A 27370-nucleotide genomic window follows, 5' to 3' on the forward strand; every position below is an offset into this window, starting at 1 on the left:
AGCGAGCGAGCAAGCCAGGCACCCGGGGTCCTCGGGGTTAGCGGGTCTGGGGCCGGGCCTGGGACTCTGCACTCCCACCGAGGTCCCGGGTGACGCTCATGTACGGGGAGCGCCTGGCGGAGTAAGCAGCTGTCCCGCTGAGCCTCCCCGAGGGCCCAAGGCCACCTCTGGCCCGGGAGCGGCGGGGGCTGCAAGGTGCATCTGGCACAGGTGCGTGGTTGCATCTGCTCCGAGCCTGGGGCGGGAGCTGCCGGCGGAATCCTCGGGGCCCCATCCCGGGGGGCGAGGAACACAGGGGCGCCGGCGTCTCCCTGTCTCATCGGCCCCGCTTCGGTAAGACCCCTGCTTATTTGTCTCGGGAGGCACTGTAGGAAGGCAGCTGCTGGGCCATATGGCAAATACATAGATATAACATTTTATTACTATTAAATGTCAATATTCTTAACATTTAAAAAAATAACCGTTTCACTGCGATATAGTTCACATACCATAAAATTCACCCTTTCAAAGCATACATGGCAGGGGATTTTAGTATATTCACACAGCTGAGCAACCGTCACCACCATCTAATTCTAGAACATCTTCCCCACACGGGCTTAGGACCAAATACTAACAGTCTGTAACAGCTCGTTGTGCTAATAACTATCCCAGGAGGGCTTCCCATGCTTTAGCTCATCTAACCCCCATCACCATCCCAGGAGAATGATTTCACATCCCCATTTGTAAAATGGGGAAACTGAGTCAGGAGGCTCAGGAACTCCTGAGGTTCACCCACCGGCCAGCGGCTGAGCCACAGCTCACCTCTGACGCCTGGGCGTGCATCCTTCCCCCACAGCAGGGCCTTGGGCTCCTCCCAGGTTGTGAGTCCGGGAGAGGGTGCTGCTGCCTGTAGTCAGGCCCCACACCCTGAGCCTCCCTCAGCTGGGCGGGAGATGGTCCGTGGATCTGGAAGCCACAGGCCAGCCGCCTGGCTTCAGTGCGAGCCCCAAGAGGAGCTCCATGCCCCAGCAGGTGCAGGGGAGCAGCATGGCTTATGGGCCCTGTGCTGTTTCAGCTCAAATGACTTTAGGGAGCGGCCAGCGGCCTAAGCCAGAGGCTCTGGTACACCAGCCGTCCTCAGGGCCCCTCCTTTCCCTCCTCTCGGTGCCACCCAGTCCGCCAGCCTGTCCCCTGAGTGCACCCCAGCTCCGAGGACAGCACTGAGAGCCCCACCATTTCTCACTTGCGTCCCACAGGGCTGGGCTTGCACCCTCCCTCCTCCAGCTTCGCCCGCCTGGTCCCCTGCATGCACGGCCACCCTCCTGCAGAGAGCTGCTCACCCTGGGGTAGCAGGGGCTCGGGGGTGATCTTGCCCCTGGAGTTCTTCTAGAGCCTTCTCTGCCCCTCTCTGCCGGACTCTCTGCTTCCTCGTTGCTGAGGAAGGTGGAGGCTTGTCTGCTTCCGAGCTGTAGCATTCACTGGGCTGGGAGAGGCAGCACGACAGGTTTTCTCTCTGTTCCTGTACATCCATAATTTACATACAGTGAAAGGCACAAATCCTCAAGAGTAGAGTTTGAGGAGTTTTTATTTTTTATTTATGAGAGAGAGAGAGAGAGAGGCAGAGACACAGGCAGAGGGAGAAGCAGGTTCCATGCAGGGAACCTGACGTAGGACTCGATCCCAGGTCTCCAGGATCACACCCTGGGCCGAAGGCAGGTGCTCAACCACTGAGCCACCCAGGGATCCCCCGGTCTGATGAGTTTTGCCGAATGCATTTGTCCACGTTACTGCCCTCAAGATACAGAACATTCCCATCACCTCAAAATGCCCCACGTGCCCCTTCCAGTCAGTCACTTCCCAGGCCCAGGCGACCTCTGAGCCCTCTGCGCTTGCCAGTGTAGACCAGTCCCGTCTGCTCCAAACCTTCATACGTGCGTTTCCCAGGGGCTGACAGGGCGGAGCGTCTTTTCATATTCCTGGCCGTTTAAAAATCTTCTTTCTGTGAAGCGTTGGTTCAAGTCTTTGCCCGTTTTGTTCAAAGTTTTTTTTTTTTTTTTTTTTTTTTAAAGTAATTATCGAATTGTAGGAGCCGTCTGTGTATTCTGGATCTAAGTCCTTCGTGAAATACAGGTTGTAAATATTTTCTCCCAACCTACAGTTAGCTCTCTTCATTTTCTTAATGATGTGCTTCAAAGAGTAGAAGTCTCCAATCTGGAAAAAGTCTAACGTGTCATTTTTTTTCTTTCCTAGCTCCTTCTGCATCCTTCCTAAGAAATCTTTGCCTATCCAAGGTCACAGAGATAGTCAGTCCCTTATGTTTTCTTCCGAAAGCCTTACAAGTTCTGGATTTCATATTGAGGTCTGTGCTCCAGCTCGAATTATTTTCTGTGTGCGGCGTGAAGTAGGGGCTGAGAGTCTTTTTTCTTACGTGGATAACCAGCTCTTGTGGTTGCAAAGACTTTCCTCTGTCCGTGGAGTTGCTGGGCACCCTCGTTATCTCTAACCACTAGGAAGGTATGGATGGCTTCAAATAATTCACTCTCGAGAGGTTAGAAGATGTTAAAAGTAGACTTTGGAAGTTTCCTCTATGAAGTGTCAAGCCCACACGCTTGCATTCCGAATCCCTTCTTGACCCGGGGACGCGGCGCTGCTGCCTCGTGGGCAGCCCTGGGTGCAGGGTGCCCGCAGCAGAACCCCCGACGGCTCAGGGTGCGGCGGGCAACGAGGCCTGTGAAGCACTGCTGTGGCCTGTGCCACCATCTCCTTGCTCGATTGATCCTTGTCGTGCCACCAGGCTCGAGCGTCTTCCTGGATTACCGCTGTTCACTCACGTGGCCGGCTTCCCCTCCATCGTTTGATTCGTGAGAACGCCAAGCCCCCCGTTAGGCTCGTCTGCACGACGGGAAACACGAGCACACGCGCACGCACACCGGCCTGGGGTTGGGAGACAAGGCTGCAGAGGGCACTCCCCGTTTCGCAGCTGCAGCTGCAGAGCGCTCTGGTCTTCCCTCCACGCGTGGCAGACACATGGCACGGGGGGTGCTTTAGTCTCCCAGAGATGGGGCCCTAAGTTCCAGCTCTGTTACAGGTACTGGAGGAGCCCGGCCCTGGCCTCGGCCTTGGCCTCGATGTTTCCAGCTCCGAGCAGGCGGCCCGTGACTGCTGGAGCTGCCGCCGGGCTAACGGGAAATACGTCGGGGCCTCACACCCGCTTCCCTTGCTTCACACCCAGTCCACAGGGGAAGGGCAGGGGTGGTCCCCTCCGTCTCAGCGCGGAGGAGCAGGCCCGGCGAGGGACGCCCAGCGAGCCATCTGCGGCCGAGCTGGACCCCGGCCCCGAGCGAGGCCCAGTGCCCGCGTCCTCCCGGGAGCAGGGTGGTCTCATCAACACCGCAGGGGATCTGCCTCCAACCTCCACCTCTGGGTGGGCACTGGCTTTTTGGGCGCCGCTGACTGCCTTTAAAGCAATAAAGTGGGTTCGGGAACAGAAGCATCCAGAAGTCTCCGAGCCAGTGCGAACTTGAGGTCAGAAATAGGTGCATTTCCTCCCGCCCTGGCGCTGCGACAGCCCGAGGAGTGCGGATCGCCCTTGCGGGGTCCTGGTTTGCTCAGTTTTAGGTTCTCCTCTGTCGCCCAGGAGCTGACCTCACCAGCTCTGCCAGCGACCTTGACTGGGACTTGCTCTCTGGGGGCAGCTACGGCTACAAATGTAAACCTACTGAAGGCTTTGAGCGTCCGGGGATGTAAAGGGGCTTCTAGGAGATTTGACGTCAAACCCATAGCTGGTCCCCAGGACCCAGCACCTCACCGAGAGGTCCCGTGGCTTGTCTGTGGCTGCTGTTGCCGTCCTGAAGCTTGAAGTCCCTGCGGGCAACGTCTCCGCAACACCGGCCCATTGCGTCTGCCACAGTCCAGAATGAATTGCCAGCCCCGAGGACCGTTGTCCCAGAGCCTGGGCAGGCGCACAGGGGACAGTGGGAGGACTTACGGGCACAGGCCTGGAAGTGAGGAGGGCCTCCTCCAGTGCTGCTGGCTTTGAACACTTCCCTGCACATAATTAATCTTGCCCTTGGAGGTGAGATGATAGAGGGATGAGCCCAGGGGCTTCTAAGGATGGAAGGGGAGGATGCGTATAAACTCCACGAGGGCTGGACTTGGTTTCCTCTTCCATGGCTCCATCTGCTGCATAGGACAGTGGCTCCCACTCGAAGTGACTGGACGAAGGTGGAGCATCGCGCCTGAAGACCACGATGTCCGCATCAACCCCACTGTCACTGTTATGTGTCCTCCCCCTACCAGGAAAATATTTATGTGACCCGTAGACGGGGAGAGGCCGACGGCCCTGGCTACTAGCCCACCGGTGCCGTCTGAGTGGTGGTGGTCAGCGTGAAGACTGCTGGACGGACCCCTGGCAGGACAGTGGAGGACGTGGTGTGCCCACTGGGGGGTCTCGGGAAGCAGAGTCAGCGTGTGGCCATTTGGCGGCTGCCATGTATTCTTTGAGTTCATGCATTTCCTTTATATGTGAAAATAAATTAAAAAAGTAAAAGAACCTCCAGTGGTGAAGGGTTTCCCTTTCCATTTTTTCCTCTGCCAGACCCCAGCCGATGGCTGGTTCCAGGAACGACAACCTACGGGGTCCAGGCCAGGGGGGTCTGCTCAGCAGGAAGAGGGAAGAGCAGAGAGAGGACAAAGTGGCAAATGGTGGTGGAGCCCACAAGGCTCCACCCCTGAGGCTGCAGCTGGTCACGGAATTTATCACCATGACCTTCAGATGTGGCCAGAGCCTGCTGACCCCCGTCCGGCTGGCATCTCGAGAGTCCTGTTCACGCGTAGAGGCGATGACACCTGTGCTGCAAGGGTGCTTGGTCCTCAGCTCCAGACACGGCTGCAGCCTGAGCCTGAGCCTTCCTGGCCCATAGGAGTGACAAGGATGGCAGTGGGCCTCATGCCCAAGGACATGCTCAAGGTGTCTGATTCAGTGCGGTGTTGTGGAAAATGGTTCTGGAAAGCCCGGTTCCAGGACTAGCTCTACAGGGATGAGCTGTGACCTCAGGTGAGTCATCTTGCCCCTCTGGACTCGTGTCCTCATGTATAGACGCTCATCTAGGGGGAGGTACACTGCCCTCCAGCATCCAGTTTTTTCTTTTTCAGATTTATTTATTTATTTGAGAGAGGGGAGAGGAGAGAGAGAGAGAGAGAGAGAGAGAGAGAGAGAGAGACTCAAGCAGATTCCCTGCTGAGCGTGAAGCCTGACGTGAGGCTTGATCCCACGGCCCTGAGGGCATGACCTGAGCTGAAATCAAGCCAGAGGACCGACCGACTGAGCCACCTGGGCTCCCCCCTCTGGGATCTGTTCCATGTCTCATATTTCACAGCTCTACCTTTCCCCACCTGGATGATGATCGAAGCAGGTATCAGTCACTGCTGGGTTCTGTGCCAAGGATAGCGCACGACAGGTCTCATTTGGTCCCCACAAGCGACCTCTGTGGCAGGTGCTATTATTACTCCTACTTTACAGAGGAGGGAACCGAGCATCCCGGAGGGTCACGCTGCTGGCGCCGGTGTTAGCTACGCACGGAGTTGTCTGTTCCTGAGCTGCAAGGTGTATTCGTCTTATGGATTCAGTCACTTTCCTCAGCACTTCCCTTCTGGTTATGTATTCTGTGAGCGCCGCGCCTCCAGCCAAGAGCGGGATGCGCCCTGGGCTCCAGCCGCGCAGGCTCGGTTTGGCGCGAGTTCCCACCCACTGGAGTGGGATGAGGGGGTCCGTGCGAGCCCACGCGCCAGGAGTTCTCCGAACGGAACAGAGGCCCACGGAGCAGGAGGGAGGCACAGATCCCACAGCCAACCAATGTCTGATTGGATGGACGTTATTAATGTGGAGGCAGCAGGCTTGCGTGTCAAGTCCTGTGACTTCTTCGGGCCTCAGGGTCTCATTTGTGAAAATTAGATGACAGATGTACCTTAAAAGGGGTTGAGAGGAATGCTCTGCCCTCAGTGAACCCTCCTGAACGTCTCTCGTAGAGGGTTTGGCACGAGCACAGGATTTGACAAACACCTGCTCTGGCTGTGGGCCGTGGGGTGGCACTGTGATTTTCCGGGTGTCACCCACCTAACTTGTTTTACTGGACAATATTAATAAATGACTAACTGCTCCCGGGGATATAAAGGACTTCTGGAAATGCAAGGCTGGATCGGAGACGGTCTGCTAGCAAACGCTACCGAAGAAGACATTATTAATCATATCGGGTGTTCCCACTGAGCTCTATCCACTTGAGGTACTGCACCCGGGGGGCTCCTGCCTGGGTGCAGGAGTTGGGGTGCTGCTTCCTCAACCCCCTGCAAATCCAAAGGCAAAGCACACATGAACAGCAAGGTAACATGACAGGAAAGCCCGTTCCTTCCCTTTGAGAGCAGCTGCCCACCCCCCATGTCACTAGCTGATAATGGCCACCCCTCATCAAATATTTATCCCAGCCCTTGCGGTCCTCCATCAGCCTGCAGCATCGTGCCAGGGATGGAATCTGATTATTAAAAATGGTCAGGAGTGAGGCAGGCAGACTACAAAGTGCCTGGGATGGAAAGGAGGTAACATCAAAGCCCCAGATTCTTCCTTAAAGGTCGCCTCCAGAAGCAGGGGCGCTCAGGTAGGCAGTAGGGCTCGCCGGGGTGCGAGGACCTGGCCCCCGTGCGCCTCCCAGCCTCCGGGGCAGCTCCTGCTCCCTTCTTCCCTCACCAGCGGCCTGGAAGGGAGCTAAGCCCGAGCCCTGGGCCCAGAGGCCCGGCTCCAAGCCACGGCTCCATGAGAAGCAGGCGATGCCCTGCCCCACTCCGACTCGTGCCTGCCCTCACTTTTGAGGGGGGGCCCTGGCATTTCATTAGTGCCCTGTTTGAAGCCTGCCCTTTGCAAAGCAGAAAATGAAGAGAAGAAAGCAAGCATGGAAGCAGATTCAAACCATCTTCCGGTGTCTGGAGTTTCTGGTGTCCCTCTGTGCGGCTTCACTCATTACAAGGGTGCAAAGGCCTGTCAGGCAAGAAATCATGCCTGCTGTTTACACTCTAATGGAGCCCAGGGACCAATTAACCACCCTGAGCGCCAACGGGCAGAGCATTTCTTAAAGGAATAGGAGGGAACTCTTAGATGATGGCTTCTTTTTTCCCCCGTTTCCCCCACATAAAAGACAAATGTTATGTCAACAGTTTCTCCAGAGCAATCCTTTATTTCCTGAAAGTCCTAAAACTGACCCATTTATCAAAACGTTACGGATGCCACGGTCCACGAGCAACATCCTGTTCTGTCTCCCAAGTCCTGGAGCCCCGGAGGCTGCGGGCCTGGTCCGGGCGGTGGCATCAGAAGCGGCCCTCCACGCCCAGCAGCTGCACCGCAGCCTCCTGCACAGCCTGGTGGATGCGCCCGACCTCCCTCTGGGACAGGGTCCGCTCCATGTGGCGGTAGGTGATGCGGTAGCAGTGGCTGGTCTTGTGCGTCCTGGAGAATGGAAGAGAAAGGCAGGTGAGTGAGGGGCGGGGGCGCTCGGCACCTGCAGGAGCCAAGCTGGCGGCTCTGACCAGATTAACGCGGGTGGAGAACGGAGGGTGGGAGCCGGGGTCACGGGGACCCGTGGCCTGAGCCTCTTCCGGGCAACACGGGCAGTGTTGGGGGAACAGTGGCTTGGATAGCCGGGGCTGCTCTTCCCATCGGCCCAGGTGCCTTCAAGTGCCCAGAGAGGGATGCTTCCCACCAGCTGAGGTGCCCGGGCCACACCCTAGAGATTGTGGCTCAGCAGGTGGGAGGTGGGCGCTGGGCTCCCCTGGGGACCGATAGGCAGGCAGGCGCGGGCACCGAGGCCGGTGTGCCTCCACCGTTCTCACATCACAAAAGACGATCATGGTTGGAAGGCACCCTGCAGTCACAAGGCCGCGGCTGGCCCAGGGGCTCTAGCTGTCTGGAAGGCCGAGGGGTGTCCTTCTCTTCACACCGCTGTAGGCCACGGAGAACACACGCTTCCACAGCCCCCGGGCAGTGGGGCCTTTTGCAGAACTCGGTCTTCACAGAGACACCCGAAAAGCCACCTGGTGCAGGTGCCCTGTGTACGTGCCTTGGACGTGCCTCTGGGCTTCAGGTCCATTGGAAGGGCGAGGCCTGCCCTGCTGGGGTCTGCAGGGACCTGTCCACTGCACAGGCACAGCCCAACTGTCCCCAGGGCCACCCGAAGCTGCTCGAAGATCCCACCCTGCCTCCCCCAAGAACAGAAGACAGGACTTTTTTCCAACCTGACATCATCAAGAAAGGATGCTGCAACATCCTGAGGTTTTTAGAGATGGAAGGTTCTGGAAGAGGAACAATTAGGTAAGCAGAGAGAGAGAGAGAGAGAGGGCATAGGAACTGCAGATGCCTGAAGAGGGTGCAGACATTTACTAGAACAAGGGTGGTCACACGACCTGGGGGCCCAGGTTGTCAGGGACCTGGTGACCGTGCAAGGCCGTGATGGTTTCCTGGGGGGCGGGGGGTGGGTGGGCACCACACCAAGCTGCACACAGGCAGGGACCTGACAAGGACCTAATTGTCACCTGACAAGGACCTAATTCCAGGTCCCAGCGAGGGGCGCAGAGGCCTCTGCTGAGGCAGCAGCCCAGGGTCCCAGCGCTGGCTCCTCCGTCTCTGGGCCACGACATAGTTTTCCAGGGTCTGTTCCTTCTCCGTTGAAAGACGTAACAGCACGGCGCACCCTATTAACCTTTCCGAACTGTTGCAGAGACCTTCTAGAAAGAGACAGGGCTCTGCAAAGGACCAGGTGCTGCATGAGGGTGGGGCCAAAGTGTCCTTGTGGCAACTGGGGTTCCCGGGGGCTCCGTCCGGCCCCGCTTACTGAGCTGGAGAGCTGGTCACGTGGCCACTCGACAACCGCGACCTGGGCTGAGATTTCCCACCGCGATGAACGGGAACAACTCACCATCTTGTTTCTGTGGGCTTCAGGGAAGGCCCCACTCAGGATCCCCGGGATTCAAACAGCTTTCATAAAACATCGTGATGAGTGAGGTGTAAATGAATCATAAACATATGGATTAATTTTATAAATTGAGAGAAATAAAATTGGCAGAATATTTGGTGATAATTCAGTAGATTCAACTGAAAAATCAACCAGCTTTGCCTTTTCCTGACATCGCTGGTGAGAGAGAGAAAACCTACTTTTACTTGTTTTTAGGAACTTCTCTCTTTTTTTTCCAATTTTTAGAATGATTGTATTTATTTCTTTATTTGAGAGCGTGCGCAGGTGCCAGCCGGGGAGGAGCAGAGGGAGAGGGGCAAGTAGACTCGGTGCTGAGTGCAGAGCCGGACGTGGGGCTCGATCCCGGGATCCTGAGATCATGATCCAAGTGGAAATCAAGGGTCAGATGCTTGACCGACTGACTGAGCCACCCGGGCGGCCCGCTGTTTTCAAGGAACTTGTGTTTGGAGCTTTTAGTTGTTGGGGCTCCTGTCCCCCTTTTGCTTGGGAGCCGGGAGGAGTGGGGCCGGCAGGTGGTCATGAGTCTCCCCATCCTCGAGGAGCGGGCTGTCCACAGGAACCACGGAGTCACGGAGCTGAAGAGAAGGCTTCGGAGCTAGGTCGGTGGTGCGGCTGCCTAACTCTGAGAATGTGCTAAAGGCCAACGGACTGGCCACTTTAAGGGTGGTCAGTGTTCACCTGGTTACAAACACGCACACAGAAACCAGGCAGTGTGGTGTGAGGGCCCAAGTGTTAAGAGCCCCCAAGTGCTCCAGCACATTCCTCCCCTCCTGTCCCATCTCCAGCCTCTTCCTTCTACCCCAACTCCCCCTAGGAAGTGACGGGCTTGCAAGGGGGCAGGTGGAGAAGCCTCGCTTCTTTAACCTTCAAGGAAGAGGTGGAGTAAGCCCACGTTCCTTTCCAGCCCTGCCCCTCAGGAGGGCGCAAGCCAGACGCGAGGTCTAACTGGGATGTGGGGTGGGAAGGCCTGGGACAGGGACGCTTTTTAATCAAGACCCTTCCTGCTTAAGGGGCTTTTACGAAGGTGGGCTGCAAAGCCAGGCTGCTGTGGGAAGCCAAGAGAGCTGAGGGGGAGCTGTGTGGTGCAGCCCCAGCTCCGGTCCCCCACGGCGGGCGGGCACGGTGAAGCCGCGTGGTCCTCCCCCGACCCAGGCCGGCACGACCTTCGGGACAAGAAGCCTTCCCGGGAAGAGAAGGGGCCACGCTGACAAGGGCGGTTCTCAAGGTAAATAAAAGTTCTCTTTTATGCACTCGACGGCCTCTACTCATAGGCAACGTAAATACGCTTTACTGAGCTTGGGGGCGCAAATCTCATTACAGCGGGTTCGAAGACAGAGTCCAAACCTTCCTTTTGGTGTTTGGATTTCATTGCCCCGGGATATCGGCTAAGACGAGCAGGTCACTGGCTGGAGCTGGAATTTTTAACAGAGATTTTGGAGCGAGAATCCTAGAACGCTTGAGCTTCAGGAGCGCCCCAGTGTCCACCGCTAGGGGCCTTCGTCCGGCGGCAACAGCCTGTTCCAGGCACCGAGCAGGGGCGGGGAGCCCCGACCCAGCCAGCTGGCAGGGGCCCGGGTGCCCAGGAGAGGAGCTTGCCCCTCCTGCCCTGAAGTCCCCCGGGCTGCCCCCCCCCGGCTGCCCCCCACCAGCAAACACTGTTGCTTCCACAAACGACTCTTCTGTGCCGCTTCCCACCCCAGGGCTGGGCGTGCAGGCCCCAGACCCTAGACGGCCGGCAGGTGCCCGAGGCCGCCCGGGGGGGGGGGGGGGAGCAGGGATGCTCTGGGCCACCGCCCCCCCCAGCCTCCCTTAGGTCCCGCTCCAAGGGCTCCCGGGCGCAGGACGCTGCCAACGCGGCTCATGGATCCCCGCCGCCCGTGGGATCCCAGGCCGGGTGCACCTGCGGCGGCGACAGGCTGCCTGAGGACAGGGCCGTGTGGGTCGCGCCCGTAGGGAGGCCTGCCCCAGCCAGAGCCCTGAGCTGGGGGCGGGGGCTGCTCCCCAGGAGCTGACAGGCTCCAGCCCGAAGCAGAGGGTTGCGGGGGTGCGTGGCCGAGGCCAGCGTCCGCAGCACCCACGGGGCCGGCTTGGTCATCTGTGACCCGCGCGGCTGCTGTGCCACTCGGTCACCGGTGGTCACGCACGTGCCGCAGGCATGCTGGGGTCGCTCAGCGTCCGTCTGCCACACAGGTCAGGCTCCATGGGATCCTTTCACTCCCGAGGACACGCGACTCCACGAGGCTCCCCTACGGCCAACACTCTGGGTGACGGCAGCGCCGCGGCAGGCAGGACATGGACCCCTCTGGTCCCTCTCACGGCGCGGAGTGTACGGGCTGTCACGGCACGGAGATGCACCTTCACTCGGATCACTGTCCTTTTCTAGATTCCCGCCCCAGGTGCTGTTGTGGGGGTAGGTTCCATTTTCTGAGTGAAGGGAAAAGGGATTCCTCGATTCATCCTAACGTGTCTCGTGCTCGTGTGATGCAGCAGCTCAGTGGGAGGCCCCATAGGGCCGACATCCGTGCAGTTAGGGGGGTGCATGGTGCCTTCACGTGGGGAGGGGTCGACTCAGGGAAGGGAAGAGGATGATGGAAAAAGAAGGAAGGGGGACTAGTTGCTCAAGGCCACTCCTGAAAATACAGAATGAAATGGGGCCTGGTGGAGTGGACAGGAACCCAGAGTTTGCTCCTAGAGAGGCCTGGGTTGCAGTCCCTACTCTGCCCTTTGCTCTCTGTGTGGCTTGGGCCAGTGCACCTAAGCCCTGGTGCAGTGAGGGCCACCACCTTGCTCCCGGGTCTGTGCCCTCGGAGTGGGGGCTATGTGCTAGGGCGGAGCCCACTGCTTCGAGTGAGAGCTCAATACCCAGGCTGTCCCATTTCCTCCCTCCATGCATGGGGCCATCGGGTGAGGAATGGCACTCTGGGGAGGGGAACTTGTAGTTCTTACGTGCTTCTCTGACCCTCCCCTCATGTGCCTGGAATCTGACCTGCAGGCAAGGGTAGGGGGTGGAGGTCGGGGAGAGTGATGCTTAGTGCTGAGTCAGGCATGGTTTACATAAGTGGTCTGCAGGGGGGCCTGGGAGGCAGGTGACTGGGTGTCCGGCTCTGATTTCCACTCAGGTCATGATGCCAGGGTCATGAGATCAAGTTCTGTGTTGGGCTCCACACCCAGTGGAGCTTAAGATTCTCTCTCCCTCTGCCCTCCCCTGCTCTCTCTCGTTCTCGCTTTTTTAAAAATTTTATTTATTCATGAGAGACACAGAGAAAGAGGTAGAGACACAGGCAGAGGGAGAAGCAGGCTCCTTGTTGGGAGCCCGATGTGGGATTTGATCCCAGGACCCTGGGATCATGCCCTAGGCCAAAGGTAGATGCTCAGCTGTGAGCCCCTAAGTGTCCCTTGTTCTCGCTCTTAAAAAAAAAAAAAAAAAAAGCAACTTAAATAAGTGCCCTGGAGACTAATAAGATATATACATATATAATAATATATGTGTGTGCGTATATATATATATATATATATATATTTTTTTTTTTTTTTTTTTTTTTTGCCAAAAAAGAGGAGAAAATGACATCTGATGATAAGACCTAGCATGTAATGACTCTATGTCACTTTCCTAATGAACTGCTCTGGGGTTTTCTCTGACAGAGGCGTCACTGGTTTAATGTAAGGGAAGAACACGCAGGCGTGGGAGGCAGGCAGGAGGCCTGGGTCCTAGTCCAAACCCCAGCAATCTCTGTGTGGCTTCCCCAGTGAGAGGGCTGGACTGAATTGGCCCGAGGCTCTTTCTCGCCTGAACATTCCAAGAGTTAGTTCAGAGGACAGATGAGTTTCTAAAGTAAATGCACACGTGGAGGAAATGAGGCAGCCAGCCAGCAGTGTTTGTGAGCCTGCATGGAATGAAAGAGAAGGGGGCTCTGATCTGGGGCAATTTGCAGACAGCCTAATGGATGGACGCAAGATGTATTAGTGATCAATGCAAGAGGGAAGGGAGTTGGCTTAATGAGGTTCGAATACAGCTTGATAGAGCCCACGAGGAGAGTCTTCCTGTAGGAGGTGAACCTCTAGTCGTAATGGACACTCTGGACACATTTTAGCCCCTCCTCACCAACTACCTTTTTCCACCCCACTGCCATACTCTCCATAACTAGGAGGTTCTTCTTTCTCATTCTCAGAATGGTAGGTCTTAGGCCTGATGCTCCCGGTGGGCCATTCAGAGTGGGGGCCTCCCCCCAGTTCCTGGCTAGCCAGCATCAGCGTTGCCTCTCACTGCTGCTGCTGCTGTGGTTACAATTTATTCCCAGAGGGATTTCTGTTCCTGGGAGTCAGTCACAAGAAACCAAACCAGATGGTCCCTCTGACAGTTACTGCCTTGGGAAAGACAACTCCAATCCAGGCCTTGATGGAGGGAGAGTCAGAGCCAGGGAAGAGGAACTTGCTGGGTGCAGCGTGAGTAGAGTTGCTTTCAAACCTGCCTCCCCCGCCCCCCACCCAGCTCCCAGTCATCTCGCGTGTTGGCAACTTAAGAGCTCCTCAGAGACACACATTTTGCAGGCAAGAAATGCTTTTTCACATCAAACACTTGTCAAGTCCTCAGGGAAGTTTCAAAGCACCCCCAAGGGTTTTATACCCATCAGTCCTTGTAACTTCTCCCAGTACTTCCCAATGAGTGCCTCATGCCAAGCTCCTCAGGAGGAAGGAGTTGATGCTCGTGCCTCGTGGGGAGTGGAGCCAATGCTCCTGGCTCTATGTGCATGCATATACCAAAATAACTGCCCTGGGGAAATCATCTAATAGAATCTCAAGATATAGACTAACCAGTGCTATGACCTCCCAGCTGGAGGATCTCGGGCTGGTTCTTAATCTCTGATCCGGGTTCTCAGTCTAAGATACAGATAATGAATGCATAGGGTTTTTTGAAGATACTGCATGAAAATAATACATGTTAAGTGTTTAGCCTAGTTTAGGCTTATAGTTAAGAATCGGTATTATTATTGACATACCTAAAGATTCTAGGGTCTCTACTTTGGGCCACATGGAAAGATCTGAACAACCTTAGATGAATTATCGGAGCTTCAGCTCCTCATCTATAAAGATGGAGTCCTAATGTGAAACGTGCCACAACACGGTGGAAAGTTGAGGGCATTATATTGAGAGAAATAAGCCAGGTGCCGAAGGCCAAACATAGAATTCTACTTACATAAGGTCCCTAGAATTGTGAAACCCAGAGACAGAAAGTAGAAGGGTGGTTGCCAGCCGCTGGGGGAGGGAGGGAGGAGGACTTAGTGTATAATGGTGTTTGAGTCTGGGAAGATGAAAAAGACCTGGAGATGGATGGACGGTGGTGATGGTTGCACAACAGTGTGAATGTGCCTCACGCCACAGAACCATACACTTCACGATGGTGAAATAGGTAAATTTATGTATATTCTATTAAAATAAAAAAATTCGAGATGAGTTGGCTCAAATAATCCAGTTGACTGTTACTAGAGATGGAGGTTGGGAACTTGGATTTATATGAAAAACAAATAAACAAAAGACAAGAACAAAAACCCCACCAGGTCATTAATATCCACACGGTGGGACTATTTCAAGGGTATAGCACGGTTGGTTTCCATCCTCCTCAAATAGCTCGTTTTGATTTCATTAACCTAGCTACTAAGCTGCCCTGCATTTGACACAAATTTTTATGATACCCTGCTCATAAAGCTATAACAAAATTTGACCATATTTGAACAATTCTCTTCAACTGTTCCATGATTCTCCAAGCCATCCTCATATATTTCTAACAAACTTGGGAGTAATGGCTCATTTTGCACAGATTTCCAAAGCTCTGTGCTTTTTGGTTGTGTGGAAAATTTGGAAGAGGTTTTATTTTTCTCCCTGGCTTAGTCTGCCAAGCCAAAGTCAACAGAGCTAACTTTAACTCTCTACTGTTACATGGCAGCTTCCCAAATGTGTTGACACTTTGGTGGATGAGTCAGGTTACAAAACAGAAGATTTGTGGTAGGTGAAGTGCTACATTTCCAACTCAATCAATTGATCAGCAATTATTTATCCTGTGCTGAGGCAGACTTTGTGGGAAGATACAAAATACGAATTGCTTGATCGATATGTAAATATTCATGGAGTGGCTGTTCTGTGCACAACTCACTGGCAATGTTAGGGGGGAGAAGTATCCCAAAATAATACAAAAAGAAGGATTAGGCTAGATTACCATCTATCTGGGGCTTAAGACATTTTCATTTATACATGAAGAGATACCAACAGGACAAAGCTATTCATGGTAAATGTTAAATGAACGACATGGATTGTAAATGACTTAGCAGTGAGAAAGACTGGCAGGGGAGATGAGATTAGATTTAGATCTTAAAGTATGATTAGGATTTTTGCAGGTGAAGGCCAAGGGGTGGATCTAGCTGGCAACATGACACAAATACTAGTCAGGGTGAGGGGCATTTATTATCTTTTTCCTTTTCCATTTCAACACTGAGTTGCTGAGTGTATGTTGCAGGTATAAATGGTCCAGTCAAGAGCTGTCCAGGGGATGCAAGTCCGTGTACTAACACAGCAGGAAGCCAGCTTTGGTCACAGCATGTACAGGAAGTGATTGACCCTGTAAGAGGGAAGGGTCATTTCTGCAAAGGCACAGACAGAAGCATGGACAGATGAGGAGAGGTGAGTAGTTCAGAGTGGCTGGTCTGGGTGTAGACAGTACAGAGCCGGTAGGGTAGGAGGCTGCACGGTGGGTGGGGATTATAGAGGAAGGCCTTATGTTCCTAGCTAAGAAGCCTCAAATGAAAATGCATCAGTAAGCAGTCAACCAAAACAACGGAGTCCAGGATCATAGCTCTACAGTATCTTATCTCTGGGCAGTTTTATTGCATGTAGAGTTCACTGGCCCTCAGTGAACTTCAGATCTCCCTTTTCCCCAAACAGTAGAGGATTACTCAGATATTATGGTTTACCATGTCACTGATCTAGTATTAACAGCCACCCAACCAAGGGGTACGCTACAGATCTATCCTCAATCCCATTATTATAAATAGAATTACCCATAACTGTGTTATGCTGAATAGCTTATATTTCTTTAGTGAGTAATGGATGAAATGTGCTAATTACTTTAAGAAAAGACTCAGCGTCTAACTATGAAGGAATCATTAGGAAAGAGAAATTTATATATATTTCCAATGACTTATGGTTATTTTGCAAATGTTTTTGAGGAGGGACTTTCTGGGTCTAATTAATAGTATCATCTCTTGACAAATAGTGAGTGGGAGTTTGAGGGAGAGAGTGACAAAACAGGGATTTGGCTGTTAGGATGAGCTTCCTCTATGCATAGTATTCTAGGCTGGAATACAGCAGTGATATCTTGAGTAAGGATTCATCATACAAGCAACATGTTTTATGGAATCACAGAATCCAAGACATGGGACTGTAAAGAGTTTCTGACCCATGCTTGAGCTCTTTCTACAAAGTCTTATGTTGGATTACTTCTGGGGTTGCCCATTGCTTTCCCACTGCAGGCAGAGATGCAGTTCCCCTTTTACATTGAGCTGACAAATGCTTCCTATGTTTCTACTCACTGGTCCTCGATTATGTCTTATGACAGCCCTGCCGGAACGCCCCCAAAACCACTGACAGAGTTGCAGGCAGCACATATAATGTTGAACATCACTATCTTTGAGATTAAATGTCTGTCTGTCTATGTATCCATCACTCCGTCCATCCATCCATCCATCCATCCATCCATCCATCCATCCATCCATCCAAAAGATGAAGTGAATATCCAATATATGTCATGTATTGTGCCAGGTACTGAGGACCTAATGGTAGCACAAAAAGCAAAACTAACCTTGACCTGACCTCATGAATCTCACAGTCTAGCATAAGATATAGGCATTAATCAAAGAATTACAAAGAAATGTAAACTGCAACTACCCTATTGGGTTTGGAGAAGAGATACATGGAGTAATGAGGCTACACAAAAGGGCAACTAACTTAAATGGGTAGATTAGGGAAGGTGCCTTGTGCAAGTGTCAGTGAGCAACTCAGAAGTTGCTGGAATGTTTGTGTGTACTACCTTATAGTCGTACCATAGTTATGGATGTTCCTCATGGATTTATTTTTACCATCTCAAGAAGGACATGATTATCCTAGACCATTTATTCCCCTCAAGGGCTGACATGAGGAAACCACACCAACAGAAATGTGTCCTAGAACCTGTAACACCTATATGAAAACTACATTTAAATTCCAAATACTGATAAAATTAAAGAAAGCTCTGTTTTACTTTATTTATTTTTTTTAGCTCTGGGTTTTGCTATCAGTTGTTGTACAATTGAAGATACTTTGTTACTAATAATGGTAACAACAATAAGAAAAATTAACAATTATAAAGCAATGCAGCTTCCAGAGCCTTGGACCCACATGGTCTTGCTAGTTGAGACCCACATGGCTATCCTGAGAAGGGGACACTGTCATCTGTTTCTGCAGAGCCAGAAACAGGCCCAGAGAGATACAGTGACTTAATGAAGGCCACAGGTGGAGGATGTGGGGACTTGCTTTTTATTGAAGTCTGTGCATCCTTTTGTTGTGGGCACACTCTGTTCAGCCTGTCAATGTCTGCTGCAGGCACTGCAAATTTTTTTTTTTTTTAGATTAAAAAAATTTTTTTTAAGATTTATTTATTTATTTGAGGGAGAGAAACTGCATGAGCAGAGGAGAGGGGTAGAGAAAGAGGGAGAGAGAGAATCTCAAGCTGACACTGCACTGAACACAGAACCTGATGTGGAGCTCAATCTCATGACCCGAACTGAAACCAAGAGTAGGATGCCCAACTGACTGAGCCACCCAGATGCTCCACCATTAACTACTTTTAAGCAGGGATATCACAGTAATGATTCTTATTTACCCATTACATTACAGGATGCTTTTAGAATATGACTAGGATTTTATCATAAAACAGGGAAAGAATAAATTCATTAGTAAATATTACTTAGCAGAGAAAGAGTAGGAAGTATAAAGAAAGAAAGGGTGAAAGAAGAAAGAAAAAACATGTTATCTTATTTTTTTTTAGAGGGAGAAAGCAGGGTTTGGGTGGAGGGGAGGGGCAGAGAGAAAGGGAGAGAGAATCCTAAACAGGTTCCATGCTCAGTGTGGAGCCCAACACAAGGCTTGATCTCACAGCCCTGAGATTATGTCCTTGGCTGAAATAAAGAGGATCCTTAACCAACGGAGCCACCTAAGGTGCCCTAAGAAAAAAAACATTTTAAAGGGAAGAATGATCTACTATATAGTGTTAGGCACTTCCAAATTTCATTTTATCCTCTTCGTTAATAGAAAATACCAGAGAGAAAAAGAAAAAGAAAGCCAGAATAAGGGAGAATATGAGACTGATGAAGACAGTCAAACCTGGAGAACACAGAATGGAGATCTGAAGGTTGGGAGTTGAACTAGCGGAGAAGATAATGAACTTGCTACAGAACTTGGGGACAAAATGAAAAGAAACCTTATCAATTCCATGGTTCGTACTGCCTGAAAGGAGAGAAGACCATAGTTCTTAGGGAAGCAAAACTTACCTCAACATAATATTCTAGAAGAAATTAAAGCTCCCCACAGGGAACTTCAGACTAATAATGGTTATGATTTATGGGTCACTTAGTATGTCTACATGCACTATTTAATTCTTATCACAGTCCTATCATAATGTGATTATTTCCCCTATTTTGTAGGTGAGAAAACTATAGCTCAGAGAGGTTAAAAGTGACTTGCCCAGGTCACTCAAACAGTAGGTAACAGACACAGGATTACAATTTAGGTGTCAAATGCTTCCAAAGCTATGCTTTTAATCCTGGGCTGGGGATATTGACTGTTATTAGTGACCAATATCTCAACCATATCACTATTTCAAGGCAGTAGTGAGTTTCATAAGGCTGTTCCCTTGATGAAACTTGAGGGAATAGCCCTAAAATGTACTTCCACAAAAAAGCAATTTTGCTTCAGGCAAGGGAGGTGGGTCGTGAGTTCAACACAGTTTGTTTGGTGGTTTAGATATCTTTGCTACTTGGATAAATCCGGTGACCTCTCCAGGTCTCAATAAAATAGAAGCAATGCTATTTGTTCCTAACTAGCCCCACAGTTAGGAAGAAACTGAAGTCATGTGAGCAAAGCATTGTCAGCACCTTTGAAGCAAGTACTAATAAAGTAAGAGTTGGAGTCAAAAAACCATTTCAAAATATTATTGAATTACAGTTATCCATTCTCAAACTCAGTGAAAACAAGTATTTTCTTCTAAAAAAAAAAGATATCAAATTTGTATTTCTGGTGTATTACAGGCAAACATAGTCTTCTGAAGTTGAATCTGTCCATTATAAATAATTAGGCAAGGCTTGATAAGAGTGCCCCTGGGTTACTTTCACAGGCAAAATACTAAGACACCTCAGTTGTGGGCTCACGGGGCAATGTGACACATTGTCGTACCTTGAAGAAACTGCTAGTATGGTCTAACATCTTTAGGTTCCTTCATTTCACGATGATTTTTTTTTTTTCTGGGCAAAGGAATGAGTGCAGAGTTGGGCAGTGCATGCTTTGGACAGCCTGCTGGACAGGTGACCAAAGGATAGGTCTGGCTCTTTCATGTATGACAGTTAGCTCAGAATAAGACAGCAGTGAGCTAGGAAGGTTCCAGAACGATGGCAGAATAAAATGAAGATCCTACTGCTATATACTCCCAGATGTGTTAAATAACAGATAAGAACATTGGCTTTAAAAAGAAGTAGATAGCTAAATTGATAATATGAAAGCAAGGGAAAACCTCTGGGTGAAAAAAATAAAGACAAAAACACGCAACCGTAAGTGCCTAATGCTTCAGCTGCCTAGAGCAGGGGAAAATGTCTATGACTGTAACCTAGCGTTTATCTGTAAACGTCCAAGTGGGAATAGAGACAAAGGCCTTGGTTCACATGAAGCAAGAGGCTGGGATCACACAAGAAGTTGGATTCCTGCACAGGGCTGGTACCCTAAAGGGTTGCACCCTTTATAAAAGAGTAGACTAAGGAAAAAATATATCCTTGGTACAGAGAGGAGCAAAGGAACCTGGCCTCTGACTAGATTCTGAGCACAGTGTCAAGGAGTCTACCCTGAGAATCACAATCCCAGTGTCACAAGAGACTGTTGGGTCCCAAACACAGTGCCTCAGATCCTCAAACTGGGAAATCAATAGAAAATTGGTCCTGGAATGGTGCTAACCCTAGAATACCTGGGCAGAAGAAAATGCAGAACAGTGCTGGAGAGAAGGCTAGCCACATGGGATCACTTCAGGAGAAGCTCCAATGAACATAACCTCGTAGCCCCAAATTACAGAACACATAAGGAAATGACCCACGATATGCCTGAGATATTAGATTAAAAAACCAAAGAAGGATTAGTACCCCAAGAATTTCAGAAACAAGAAAAACCCAAAAAGTGTTTAAAATGCTTAAAAATGTATTTAAACATTTCAATATGCTCCAAATACTTAAAGACATGAAAGAACCATGTGATAGAATGTTAAGAAAAGAGAACAGCAGGAAGGAACCAGACCTCCATAAAAATGTATAGGAAAATATAGTTATCATTTTTAAATGAATGGAAAGGTTAACCCGACAGATTAGACACAGTTGAATGAAGAAACAGGAAGCTGGAAGGCAGACCTGAGGAGCTGTTCGGCATGAAGCAGGACAAAGTACAGGAACGGAAGACAGGAGAGAGGGTAAGAACCATAGGATAGACTCTGAGTCCCTGAAGAAGAATACAGAGAGAAACAAGAGAGGCAACACCTGAAAAGATAACAGCAAGAGACTTCTAGAATGGACGAAATCCTCAGACTCTAGAAGCACAGCAAATTCTGAATGGGATAAAAGGAAAAAAGTCTGCACCAGACACCTGGAAATGAAACTGCGGAACAGCCAGAACAAAGAGACGACCTTGAAAACAACTAGAGGGGGAAAACTACAGAACTTAGAAGGGATAATGAAAGAAAAAGGCAACTTCTCAATAGCTCCGGAGGTCAGGAGGGAAAGGAACGGTACGAACAAAATGTCAACCTCTATCAATTGTACTCAGCTAAGCTGTTATTCTAGAATAGTGGCAAAATAAAAAACACTTTCAGACAAAGTGAGACAAAATGAGAAAGTTTACCGCTCCACACCTTCCATGAAATACCTGTGAAAGGTATATTCTAGGGAGGAAACTGAATTCCAAAAGAGTGGATGTAAGAGGCCAGCAAGAATAAACCATGGCCAGGGGAAAGCTAGGTTTGGGACAGTCCCCGTCTTTGATGGTGTTCCCAGAATTGCTCTAAGAGCAGCTCAGCAGGCCGATCTGCTGCTCGGGGCATTACCATCAGCCACAGGCCGCCCTGGGAAGCTGACTAGTCGCCCAAGTACACTGCGAGGCTGTGCAGCAGGAGAGCTGAGAGCCCACGCTCTGGAGGCACACAGACCTGCTCGCAGCACGTGCTAGGTGTGATTTCTTTCTGGAAAGTTGCTGAATCTCTGTAAGCCTCACTTTTAAGTGGGGGCTAGTAACATATTTTATAGATATATGTGTAAAGATTCTAACACAGCACCTGACACAAACCTACTTAATAAAAGAGAACAGTTACTATAATTAGTATTAGCACAATAACCTTTGCTAATTGATTGGTTTAGTGAGCAGTGCATACCTTCATTTAGATTAATAAAGAAGTTACATGTCCCCAGATTTACCGAAGGAGAGAAAAATAAACAAGAGCATTAATATTGATAGAAATTTACTGGGCACCAGGTGCTACATACTATACACTCAGCATCGCACTATTCCTGGCCTTTGAATGCCTCTGACTGCACGACATCTAAGCAGCTTCTCTGTTAGCATCACCCTGGTGCTGGCTGAAACTGGACTGCTGGTTTTCATTAAAACTATAGGGAAGTGGCTGGCAAGTTTCTGAAACACTGTGTTTGTTGACCACACTTGATTTGGAAGATCTATCCTGGTTGGGGTTTTTTTTTTTTTTTCCCCCTTTAAAAAAAATTAAATTTGCCAACATATAGTATAACACCCAGTGCTCATCTCATCAAGTGCCCCCCTCAGTGCCCGTCACCCCGTCCCTCTGCCCTCCTCCCCTTCCACTATCCCTTGTTGGTCTCCCAGAGTTAGGAGTCTTTCATGGTTTGTTTCCCTCTCTGATTTTTCCCACTCAGTTCCTCTCCTTTCCTTTATAATCCCTTTTACTATCTTATATTCCACATATGAGTGAAACCATATGACTATTTTCCTTCTTCAATTTACTTATTTCACTCAGCATAAGACCTTCCAGTTCCATCCACGTGGAAGCAAATGGTGGGTATCTGCCCTTTCTGATGGCTGAGTCATATCCCACCGTATAAATAGACCACATCTTCTTTATCTAGTCATCTGTCGAAGGATTGTGGCTCCCTCCACAGCTGGGCTATTGTGGACATTGCTGCTGTGAACATTGGGGTGCAGGTATCCCAGCGTTTCACATCAGTATCTTTGGGGTAAATACCCAGTAGGGCAATTGCTGGGTCGTAGGGCAGCTCTATTTTTAACTTCTTGAGGAACCTCCACACTGTTTTCCAGAGTGGCTGCACCAGTTTGCATTCCCACCAACAGTGCTAGAGGGTTCCCCCTTTTTTTTTTTTGGTTCCCCTTTTTTTAAAACCACTTTCTGCAGTTACCTCTGGCCACAGGAAAAATCAAAATAGAGCAGAGAGAAAATACAGATCTGCTGCTTTCTCTTAAACACACAGGACGAAGCCATGACATTTAGGTGCATGTGAACATGGGGAGGTGAGGGGAGGCAAAAAAAGGCCCGGACTACTGACAGCTCTGTGCGAGAGCCAATCATTTTTACAATTCATTAAAAGACACTCATTTGCCTTAGTCTCTAGGTCCACACATAAGTCTGTTCCAATGACAAGAGCACAACACACAAAGCACAGGCGAGTCCAGGAGAGAAGCTGCAGAGGGTCTAAAGTCTTGTTGGCAGAGGCCGGGCAGTACTCTCCAGCAGGAACAGAGGTGTAAGTATAAATTCTGGGCTTTCATGCAAAAATACCAGAATAGGCACTCTTTATTTATTTATATTTTGTTATCAATCAAATAAACTGACGTCCGAAGCAGAGCTCCCTCTGGCCACCTGCTTGTTTCAGTGTTTGCAGAAGTGACTTTGATTCATAATGTTTCCATGCAACACATGCCCTTTCTCTCTCTTCTTCTCTTACCTTCCCTCTGTCTCAATGCCCTCAAATCAAGACTGAAGGGACTTCGGGGTGCTGAGTTGTTCCTTTGTTTTGGGGACTTTTATTTAAAAAATACTAAGTACTTTATAAGTTTACTATCTCACATACTTCTCACCACTCTCTGATACAGCATCACTCCTGTGGCCACAATAAGGAAACTGAGAGCCAGAGGGGTTGTGTGACTTGCCCACCTCACCTGCTCTGCTAGTTAGGGCAGGGTCTACAGGGACCTGTCCAGGACACCCTGCTACCCTCTTCCTAAGACAGGGCTCTGGGTGAGAGCCGTGGGGTGGGGCACTGGGAAACAGCAACATGTGGGGGTATCAAGAAGTTTGGGTTCCCATGATGTGAGCCTTTCCCCTAACCACCCAGGTAATCCTGAGCCTAACACCCCTGGGTCTCCGTTCCTTCATGTGGATTAGATGGTCACTAAGATATCTGGCCTCTTCACTCTGAGTCTCCGAGTGCTTATGCCTCCATCACGGGTAAGGACGGATGAAAAGCTGGGACCCAGGAGGAAGCACATTTCTAGCTCTCACCATGGCACCCAGCATCCGTTCTATTGCACCCTGGCCATGGTAACTGGTTGATTACAAACAAGCCGATGGTTGGCTGGGAGACCCGGCAGTTTGAGATGTCTGAAGTCAGGCTTTACTACAGTCCTTTCGAGTAAGTAGCTGCAAAACTGCTAATTGGATTCGGCAAGTTGCTGAGTCACCATCGGGTAAGATCAAGTTGCTCTGCACAGACGATGAGTCCCATCCTGTCAGCAGCTGAGAACATTCCCTTTGTGATTAAAAAGAACAGGAGCACGAGAAGAGAGAGACGCGCAAGTGGATTGGCTTTTACAATTTATGACATGTAATTAAAATCTAACAGACCACAATTAGAAGGCATCCACCACAACCTTATTTTACCATTTGTCTTTTAATTAAATGTGTCCCATGATTTAGTTCTAACTTGGCACAGATTTCTGATGGGGACAGGGCAGAGAAAACACACAGAGCTCAGAGTCCTGATGGATTGGTTATGACATCTTCTTGGAGGAAGAGGGTAGAGAGAAGAAGCTCAAGTGTTTCATATAAATCACTGATTTTCCTTCCTCGAGATCTTTGCACATCGCAACAGAGAAATTAAATGAGCCTGGCCCTTCACAAAACCACCACTGGGCACACGATGGATTCGGAGAAACCCTGCGAAGGGGAGCAAGGGCAGACCTGGTGAAGGACTTTTTTATCTTCCAGAATTGATAGGGTGATAAGTGGGAGGAATTTACCTTTATGCCGTAGAAAAGAAACGTTTGCTAGGGCACTGGGGTGTAACTCCGGGTGGGAGAAGTAATCTTTAAATGGAAGAAATTCAAGAGAGTCCTTTTCTGTGGAATTAATGGCTGCCCACAAATGAGCCATGGGACAAGGGTGCTGGGAGTGGGGGGTGCTGCAGGCCACCTTAGGCTTCTACCAAGCTCACCCCCCGAGCCAGAAACAGGCAAGGGAGAAGCATTTATTCATCTGCTTTGTAATTTGGAGTTGGCATGAACGGAGATACTCCACTTTAGAATCTTCAGGAGGATCTATGATTGGAGTTAGATTTACTGACTCCATTTTAAAGGATTTCTCACTGGAATGAATGCTGGAGGAGACAGAATTGAAGGCAGGTCCCATAATGGATCATTTTTAAGGCTTGCTTTGCTCAATAGAAAAAAGTTGTCAGTTGCATGCTGGGAACTGCTGCATTTTTTTTTCCCCCCATTTAATTCACCCACCATCAACTGTCTAGGACAGCAGCACCCGGTCCCTGGGCTGGAAGATGCCATTTGCCTAATAAGCTAGAGACTGAAAGTCCAAGTCTATTGGCCTAAGTCACTTCATTGGCTACTCTTGGCTTTCCTCCCTTCGCGACACACCAAAGAGGCTCAACTTCTGTGATTTCCCAAAATAGTTAAAAATCACTAGGAGAGGTGGTAGGATCCTTTATGGAAAGTTATGTTCCAAAATATCATTTATTACAGTGAGTTTGCACCTAGAATGCATGCTCTAAACCCCAAAGCAACGCTGCATAAGGCGTCAGGATTCTAGCCTAGCCTCTCAAAGTCTGCCTAACTTATGTTTATGAAGTTGACCTCAGCATGAAAAATGAAGCAAAAAGTTCCAGGTTGAGTTAACAGGGTGCCTAGCAAAGCAACATCCAACACGGCGAAGACGTTGATCCTGTAAGAATGGGTTGACTAAGAGAGATGCTTAGAGACCAGTTGGAAAGTTGAAAGAGCCTCTGAATAGTCATCTTTTAAGTGACTGTGCCTTTCCGCCCAGGCAGAAATAAGCAGTCACCGAGGAACCCCTTCAATCCTCTGCCACCAGACCCACACCTCGCCAGCACTCACACCCTTGTTTTCTCTTTCCCTACTCTCTCTCCTCCTCCCGAAGGCTTAACCCCAGCACAGCCACGTGCATTCTACTGCCTCCCAATTCTGGGGTGCTTTGTCTGACAATGGTGCTTTCTCTCTTCTGCATCTGCAACCCTCCTCTTCCTGGGCCTTCTCCTGCCCTCCCACCAGTATTTAGAGAAGCCTAAGTCCATCTTTTGATGGGGCCTCCTCTCTGGCTCTCTTTTATGTCTCGCCTCTCCGTCGGAGCCAAAGTCTGTGTAAATGCCTCATGTCCGCTAGCTGTACTCATTTTCCAGTGACCGCAATCCTGTCTCATCAAGACGGTTGAGGGGCTGAGGTCCAGTGTGGACTGTGCTCACCACCTGTGGGATTGGGTCTGTGGGTGAAGTCACAGAGTCTTCTCATTTGTTCTTTGGGAGATGCCTCACGTCAGCCCCTGCCTGGGACCCTTCCCGCAGGGGCAGGATTAGTCTGAAGAGGAGGAGGGCAGGAGGGCTCCCTTTTTCCCACCTCAGGATGTCGGCCCCTCCAGGGAGGTAGGGAGTGGATTTCAGGAAAGGGAATTTTGGGGGCCTGACTGGGGCTATACACAGTATAGGAGCCATCTCTTCACATCTCACTATGTCAGTATTAACACTGTGTCTTGATCTTGACCTGTTTGATTCCTCTATCTACTCCTTAATGATACCTCAATTCAGTGAAGAAGAGAGATGCCATTTATCGGGCCGCCTCCAAAGTCAACAAACCCAATCAGTGACTACTGTTTCAGCCTAACCTTGTGCAAGTCAAAAAGCAAAGTAGCAACGATCCAATCCACAGTGTTCGGGTACAAGGTGACACGGAGTTTGTATTTGCCGATTGAGTGAATGAAAGGTACTCAGTACTGGCAGGAAGTAGTTGGACCAACTTATCTTCAAGTACTGTTCTGGGCTCTGTCACTGACTAGTCGTGTGTCCTGAAACAGGTTGTTCAACCTCTCTGAGCCTCAGTCATATTTTTAAGACAAAATGATGTACTGTCTGCAGTACACTTACTGGGCATACATGAATAATCAAGGCTGGTTCTTTTTATTTTCAGTTTTACCCTTAAACTCTGATTCTTGCCGGAGGCCATGATGCCTGATGCTGGCCTCCTGCCTGCCCCTCACCATTCTTGGTAAGGCAAAGGGTCAAGCTCTTACAGCACATTAGCCGCGAAGCCTGGGATTCCCGAAGCTCTCAAGATTATTTTCTCTTAACCTTGTCTGCATTTATCTGGTCGCGCCCTTTGTACCAAACATACTGTTCTTTTCACTAGAAATGAGTCCCTGAGACACACTTATTTCTCTCTTTTGCTCAAAATGGGAGGGGTCATCTTCTCCCTTGGTTAGCTATGAGAAAAGAAGCTCCAGAACGCCAATGGGAAAGGTTTTGGGGGTGAAGGTAAAGCTCTGGGAGGCATGGGCTCTGGTGCTCATGCTGGTGAGACAGAGGCGGGGGTGGGTAGAGGGGAGGAGGGTGAGGGAGAGAAGGGTCACAGTGGGAATTTGCTTGAGGCGGGGGGCGGGGGTGAATGAAATGATTTGTTGAAGTCATTTCAGATAAACTCTCGATCTTAAGAAACAGTCCAGGGGAAAGCCCAGAATAGCTTGGAATTGGAGAAAAATAGAAGGTTCAGCTACAATTTTAAGAACAATCCATCTCTCAATTCAATAACTAAAAAAGAGATGC

General features: G+C 50.0%; 1 protein-coding gene across 4 annotated transcripts in view; it reads right to left on the reverse strand.

Moving 5' to 3' along the window:
• Positions 1-7182: 7182 nt before the first annotated feature.
• The window catches only part of FARS2 (phenylalanyl-tRNA synthetase 2, mitochondrial), a 499567-nt gene continuing 479379 nt past the window's right edge, over positions 7183-27370 (reverse strand). For all 4 annotated transcript variants that reach the window (XM_077886004.1, XM_077886002.1, XM_077886005.1 and 1 more), the window contains one exon: positions 7183-7471. In XM_077886004.1, the coding sequence (XP_077742130.1) occupies positions 7333-7471 (139 nt within the window). In that variant the 3' untranslated portion in view covers positions 7183-7332. The remainder of the gene's footprint in view (positions 7472-27370) is intronic.

The sequence above is a fragment of the Canis aureus genome, chromosome 37 (genome assembly GCF_053574225.1).
Source record: "Canis aureus isolate CA01 chromosome 37, VMU_Caureus_v.1.0, whole genome shotgun sequence".
Classification (NCBI taxonomy): domain Eukaryota; kingdom Metazoa; phylum Chordata; class Mammalia; order Carnivora; family Canidae; genus Canis; species Canis aureus.